The 7,672-nt window shown below is 36.9% G+C and overlaps 1 protein-coding gene across 10 annotated transcripts in view; it reads right to left on the bottom strand.

The window, feature by feature from the left end:
• Positions 1–2,503: 2,503 nt before the first annotated feature.
• PRPF4B (pre-mRNA processing factor 4B) overlaps positions 2,504–7,672 on the bottom strand; it is a 44,322-nt gene continuing 39,153 nt past the window's right edge. Inside the window, exons 15-21 of one of the 10 annotated variants that reach the window (XR_005195298.1) lie at positions 6,829–7,103; positions 6,367–6,499; positions 5,810–5,855; positions 5,208–5,294; positions 4,879–4,951; positions 4,393–4,438; positions 2,504–2,686 (exon numbers count right to left, since the gene is read on the bottom strand). Coding sequence is in view for 1 of the 10 variants with exons in the window: in XM_017497454.2 (XP_017352943.1) it covers positions 6,900–7,103 (204 nt within the window). In the remaining 9 variants the exon portion in view is untranslated. Of the gene's footprint in view, positions 7,104–7,672 lie in introns of all 10 variants that reach the window. The other 9 variants (XR_001816136.1, XR_005195299.1, XR_001816135.1 and 6 more) reach the window with 9 other exon arrangements.

A 7,672-nucleotide genomic window follows, 5' to 3' on the forward strand; every position in this document is an offset into this window, starting at 1 on the left:
GGTGGTTGCCTGTTATCCCAGCCACTTGGGACCCTGAGGCAGAGAATTGCTTGAACCAGGGAGGTGGAGGTTGCAGTGAGCCAAGATTGTGCCATCCAGCCTTGACAACAGAGCAAGACTCCGGCTCAAAAACAAAAAAAGTAAAAGGCCTCCCCACCTCCTAACCACCACCCCCCAACAAAAGACAGCCACTGAGTTTTTGGGTATCATCCCTCCAAATGAGATGGAATATTTGAATTAGGGATCAGTGAATTAATGGATAATTCAAATAAACGCTGAAGAGAACAACTGTAGCTTTTCTTTTCCAGCTTAGTAGCTTAAGGCTCAAATAGTTTTCTTAGAGGCAGGGAACACAGGCATCATCTTAGTTTTTAGTTTAATTTCAAAGAATTTTCTAGAATCATATAGCATAGCAATAGAAAACAAACATAATTGGTTAGCCTCCCTTAGCAAAAAATTTTACCTGTATCCCATATAATTAGTCTCATTAATCCAAAGTGGTATATCTCATAAAAGTATATGCCAAAATTGGCTTACATTTTCACTAAATTCCAGTTCTCAATGACCTGTTTCCCACCAACCATCTTTAATTCTTACAATTCCTTCTAACTTGTGTACTGAACCTTTTTGACAAGCTGTCTGCATCCATTCTCTTTTTCTACCTTCCTTAGCTACCTGGATTCTTCCCCTCACCTCCAGGGTCATGATGTAATTTCTTATTTGTAAAACCTTCAAAAAGGACATGCCTGTTTTTCTCACCACTGTGTCCTGGCAGGATTGACTGACCAGTTTTCATGCATGGCATAGTGGTTACAAGCACTAGCTCTGTTGCCAGGCTGGCTAAATTCAAACCCAGACTCTTGCCACTGAACAGCTCTAACACCTTCAGCGGTTTCCTTAACCTCTCTTGCTTCACTTTTCTGATGCGTGAAGTGGGTAAACTGTCTTTATCTCACGTAATCACGAGGGTTAAGTGACTAGGAGCAAAAGTGCCTGGTGTATAGCAAACACAAAATACATTAGGGAAGTAAGAATGACACAGGAGGGCAGGCCACCTCTTTAGCACTAGTTAGGGGCAGGAACAATTGATTCCTAACAAGCAAATGTCCTATTTCTTGCAAGGCATGTGCCAAGGCACAGGGAAGTGGTATGGTGCAACAAAGACACAAACTCTTTCAGTGAGACTAGGTGTGGGAATGGGCACAGGAGATGGGACCGGAAGCGGCAAGTTTTGTAGGCATTAGAGATGTATCATCTCGTTTATCCTGTAGACTGATGGGGGGAAAGACCTGGTTCCAACAGGTAAAGTGGGACCCCCTTGTCCACGTATGTAGTGGACGAAACTCGATCCATGAAAAAATACAACATATCTGGCTATTTTTCATACTTGATGGAAGACAACATCCACCATTATCTTTAAAGAAAGGCAGTTTATAACAAAAACTCTTCAGGAAAATTTAACTTGGTTTGCTCCCAAATTCCCATGTTTAGCTCTCCAGTCATTGATAGTTCTCAGCTCACTGGATCTTCATGAGGTTGAATCTTTCTAATCAGAGAAAGTATGTGTGGCCAGGTGTAGTGGCTCACACCTGGAGATCCCAGCACTTTGGGAGGCTGAGGGTGGATCACCTGAGGTCAGGAGTTCAAGACCAGCCTGGCCAACATGACAAAACTGTCTCTACTAAAATTACAAAAATTAGCCAGGCGTGGTGGCGTGGTACCTGTAATCCCAGCTATTTGGGAGGCTGATGGAGGAGAATCACTTGAACCCAAGAAGCAGAGGTTGCAGTGAGCCAAGATTGCACCACTGCACTCCAGCCTGGTGACGGAGCGAGATTCGTCACAAAAAAAAAAAAAAAAATTGTGTGAAAGGTCCTCAACCAATACCCTGTGTACTATTTTCCCTAAAATGTACTGAATACAATGACCTCATAGCCACTTTAGATGGTTATGCAGTACAAGGAAATTATAACTGGGGCCTTTACATGAGGACTAAATAGAGCCAGTGGCATTTGACCATTTCTTAGAAAGCCAGGACTCAACTAGACTAGCTTCTACCTGCCACTCTGCAGTAGAGTTAGCTCCAACTGGGTGGGTGGGTGTCTACATTCTATAAAGCCAGTCTGACTGCCGTTCTCCAATCCTGCTTTGCATGCACTAAAATCCTCAAACTACACTGTCTTAATTAGTTTACTCACTGTTTTGAAAAGCTGAAAACAGTTCCTTAAGAAAATAAAGAGTGGGCAGGTTGAGGATAAGAGCCCAAGATTTGTCAAGCTATCATGTGGGCCATGAACCAACTTATTTTTATCATTATAAAAAAGGGAGTTGGCTCATTACTTATCTATGTTTCCATTACTAGGAAAACCAAAGCAGAAATGTATGTAACAGGAAACATGAATATAATAAATCCTTTGGTGTTCTGCACTTAATGCTTTAAAAATGTTTTGATATTTGTGAGGAAAATCTGAAGTCAAGCAAAGAAAAAAAACAGGAGACAGTATGATAATAGGAGGCATATTTTATTCAGTTTCCCAATAAGTCAATTAGAAACATGCACTGCTAAAATGCAAGTTACAATTCAAACGGTACCACAAATAATTAGAATATACACTGTGCATTTCCAGAAATCAGCTTCCATATCTTGGTCACTAAATGGAAAGGTTCTTCAGAACAGTCCCTCACCCTATATACAGAAGGAGAAGAAAAATTAAGGATGCCATAATGACATCTATCACAATAACTGGAAAACATTTTTTAAAGTTAATTTAGCGTACATTTTTGACACGTAAAAAATATAAATGAATTTGTTGTGGACATTTCTATAAGGAGGACATTCCAATAGGAGGAGAATGATAAAATTCATGTTGAAAATATACTGGAACTAGGATATGATTAAGAAAAAAACACATTTATAAGCCCAATTGGTAAAGATGTCATTATAACTAAAGGAGGAAAATTACATATTTGAATATATGGCTTCTTTCCTATCTTAAACATTCAAAAGGGCCATTTCTTAACTACTTGGTCTAAATTTTATTATGTATGATTCCTTTGTTTCATCTCAGAGATTTTACTTTTACCCATATAGCTAGAATTTTGCTTACAAATGATAAAATACAGGTAAAGCATAAGAGGAATGCAAATATGGAACAAAACTGAGAACATTACAATTCAATTCTTCTACCACACACCATAAAACATTATATAAATATTTCACATCGAAAAAAATGTCCTGAGTACTTATTTCTGTTAGGAATAAAGTGGTACTTAACAATGGCAAAAAAATTTCTATTTTAAAACAAAATTTTGAGAAAGTAGAGTGAAATGAGATAGCTATTGGGGAATGAAGAAAAAGGATGTATTAATAACGATTTAAGGGTGAATATAAAATGCTCCCCCTGCTCAAAACCTCAAAATTCCAACCTCATTTCTGCTGCCTTTCAAGAATAAAGTCTATCCAGAGTATAAAAAAATGTCTGTAATTTCTAGATCTCAACTCTTCTCCCAATCTTAGAAAAAACTATGACATCTTTGAGAGCTATACCTAAGACTTTTATGAGCCCTCAAGTCTGATAATCACTTGATATCATTTTTGCCATAAAGTATAATAAAAGCAAAAACTTCATGACAGATAACACCTGAAAACTATACAGCTACTCTAAAAGATGAATGCAAATTTATTATGGAGCATTCACTAAATAAATTCAATCTAGTAGGTCTTGCAGAGTTACAAACTGCCCCTCAGCAAAATTGTAGATTGTAAGAAAATCACATATACGTACATAAGACAGTTTATAGGGTTCCTTTCAAATAGGTAGTTTAGATATGCTAAATTGAGAAGTATAAAAAAAAAATCCACAGTATCATCTTTTTCATTTCCCTTAAGAAAAGCTAACAGTGGCTCTGAATATTTTCTCTACTTTAAGGCTAGAACACTGATAAATAACGAGGTTACTAAAGGGTAAGCTGGGGAATAGATACTAAAGGAGTTGGACAGTACTCTTAATGTTCCAGTTTCTATTCTTTTGCATCTGCCTAAAAGCTGAAGACTAACTTTTAGATATATACTATTCTGGTGGCTGCTGTTTTTCTAATAATCCTTAAGATCCAATTGTGACAACCATGTGTTATGTGCAATCTCATCACCAACAGCCTTTTATATCACTAAAGTTGACTACTGTTTTTATTTTAGGAGAGGAGAAACTGGGGGAGGCGGAGAGGCAGGAAGTACGATAAAACAAGCACTTTACAGATGAACAACCACAATAGCATCACTATTCTAAATACCAAACACTAATAAAACCCAAATCATAGTGCTGAAAACTAAAAAAATCAGACAAAAACTAAACGAAGGATTATTTTTTAATGAATCTTTTATAGGACAGAAACCTTAGCTCATGTCTTCTGGTTGTCATCATCTTCCACTGAGCTGCACCTAAAACACAAAGAACAAGTAACAAGCAACTTTGTTTTTTAAAGAACAGGTAATAGCTTTGAAGGTATAAGATGAACTGTTTCTAGTGGAACTTACTTAAAAAATTACATAAAATGAAGCCATAAACATCACCAGAAGCATCAAATTGTCAACTACTTTGAGTGAAAATAACTACAAAGGACTTGAATATGCAGCATATTATCACCAAAATAAATAATGGTGGGAAAATCACTACCCATTTCGTTAAGATAGAATAGCTGCACATGTGATGCCTTATTTAAAAGGCTTCACTCTACCTGAAGATGAAAATCACCTTGTATTTATTTTAGTAAGTCTAAACCGTGAAGAGACGGGGTGTAGGTTCAGAGGTGGCTTATTATATCATCTATCACCTTCCTGGCTGTAGTTCATTTCATGTCTTTAAATGGAGCAAAACCCACCAGAAGAATGCTGCTATTCTGATTTTCCATTCTTGAATGCACCAAAATGTGCATGCTTGTTGTAATTAGGTGCCTGGGTGAATAAAAAAATCCCATTTACAATTTAAAAATATTATTTAAACCCCTAAAATCTGATTATTTTCCATATTCTTTAGGGAGACAAGCATTAATTTTACCCCCCAAACAGAAAAGATTACATACACTTCTGAAAATTCTCTTCTACCAGGTTAATAATACAAATTCCTCTGTGTTGCAAAACCAAGCTGATTTACATGATTTTGTCTTAAATTGTTGCTAAATGTTTATCTACACATGCTGTCAGAAATAACCTTGTTAAGAAGGTGAAGCTGGTGTCTCAGCAAATCAGACCCCTTGGAGAAGGCGGTGAATGGCCTGTGCCCCGTTTTCCTTTTTCTCTTTCCGCACCATCAAAAGGAAAAGTGAGAAAATAGCAGAAACATTAGTTAAATCCTGAATTGTACCCCATAACCTACAGGAATAATCTCACTACACTGAAAGCTGACAATAATTGGTAGGACTTTTTTGAAATAATTAGGATCCTAATTAATAATAAACTGATAATTCTGGCTAGGTTTACATCTTTAACTAATAATACTTTCAATTAAAAACTTTCAGGAAAAAAAACAAAAGGTTGCTTTTAACTACTGATGGTTTACCTGACTTACCAGCACTGAAGACAAAAACTTTTAAAAATGGCTACAAATGCCTTGTTCACAAAAGACTTTATTATCTAGTGATGCATACTGAGAACATACAGAAATCTGCATGGTCCACTTCACATGCAGTAGAACAATCTTCACTTTACAATAAGTGAGTGTCAACTGTTTTATGCAATAGACAACACTTTAAAGTCACATTCTTAAAGAAAAGATTCATTTACAAAAGAAATAAAAGGTAAAGAAGCAATTACCGCTTTTAAAAAGCAGCTGCTTTGTTCAAGAGTGGAAGGTTTATGCCTGTATTGAAAGACAACATGATCACAAATAATGAAAACAATGAACAAATGAAAAACACTTTTACCATAAAGCAGTACACTTTCAAAATGACATACAAATAGTTAAAAATTTCATTACGTTGTCTATCTAGCCTTTAAATATGAGGACTTTCAGAATTAGTCCTCAACATTTGTATTTAGTAAATGAAAACTACGCATCATTTCTATGTCACTAGGAACTGTATTTAACAAAATGTATATAAAGTCTATAGCAAGTTGATTTTAAAAAAGTAAAGTTAATAAGAAACAGTACACTGAAGGCGCTCTATCCATCAAGCGCGTTCTCTTCCAATTTTAAATGCGATGAACAAACAGAAATTGTAACTATGCCACAGTTGCAATGCCAAAAAATAAAACAAGATCAGTTATCACACATGCAGGGAATTCTGCCACAAAGCTAACGTCCCTCATTTGTCAGTTGTTCCAATAAAATAACATCTTAAAACACCAGAGATGTTGATGGTTTAGCTTACCTTCAGTGTACTGAATGCTGCACACAACCTGCTTTAAAAGGAGACCATCCCTGCAGGCAGGCTCAAGAAGGAACAGACCCCTTTCGGCACTGACTACACCAAGGGCATGCTGCTGTGGCCTGCACACACACACCTAGGAAAACGTGAATATAAACAGCATTTATGCTGGCCATTTTATCTGAAGACCAAAATGAAGCCAAGTCTGCTAAAAACAAATCAACCACCCAATATTACTACTCATTTTATCACAGATGCTTCTGTCTTTATGTGAACTGCAACCATATACATTAGCACTGTAATTTTGTGCAGTCTTGGCAATTTAAAACAGTTCTACAGTGAAATTTCACGTAAGACACAAAACAGATTAACTAACATTTCTAAAAGAAGTATCACCCTTGGTGTTAATTCAAATAAATCATGCTTCCTCAAATTTGCTGGAGAAATATTTATAAGTTTATATACATTAATAAACTGCAGTGAAATTTCTTCAGTCTTTGTATTTACTCAAACCCTTGGGAGTTTCTTCATCTTGTTTAAATTTTTTCCTGGATGAAGGCATGCTGTAGGGCCTGGTTGATGCTAATTCGTTTAGCTGGGTCCAACATCAGAATCTGGTCCAACAAGTCCTTTAGCTGGTGTACTTTTTTACGTTGGTCTTCAGGAAGTCTCTGGCACCCAATCAAGTCAGCCAATAGGTCCTTAGTTGGATTAATGGTGCTCATAACAGTAACTTTCTCCTAAAAATAATTTTTAAAATGCATATCTCTAAGTAGGTTACTAAGCATGTGTAACTTAAATCAGGTTGCTTGGTGGTCAGTCTATCAAAAATATTAAAAATATACATACATAACAAATATATATACACACTGCATAACTTACCACTTGTAAAAGTGCCTACAGTATTCAGTCCACCAACGTACAGTTCAGGCCTAGAAGCAAAAGGCCATACTACATACCCTAGGTGTGTGTGAGCGTATGCTGTGGTTATGCGATGAATCTGTGTATCACATCTATTCATCTAAAACTCTTTTTAAAAGGCAACCAAAAAACTTAAATGAAAAAGGTCAATTCTGGGCTGGGCACGCGCTCATGCCTGTAATCCCAGCACTCTGGAAGCCCAAGGCAGGGAGATCACTTCAACCCAGGAGTTTGAGACCAGCCTGAGCAACACTGCAAAACCTGTCTCTACTAAAAATACAAAAATTAGCTGGGTGTGGTGGCACACACCTGTAATCCCAGCTACTTGGGGGGCTGAGGCATGAGAATTGCTTGAACCCAGGAGGCAGAGGTTGCAGTGAGCCAAGAT

Source organism: Cebus imitator, unplaced genomic scaffold, assembly GCF_001604975.1.
Source record: "Cebus imitator isolate Cc_AM_T3 unplaced genomic scaffold, Cebus_imitator-1.0 Scaffold231, whole genome shotgun sequence".
Lineage (NCBI taxonomy): Eukaryota > Metazoa > Chordata > Mammalia > Primates > Cebidae > Cebus > Cebus imitator.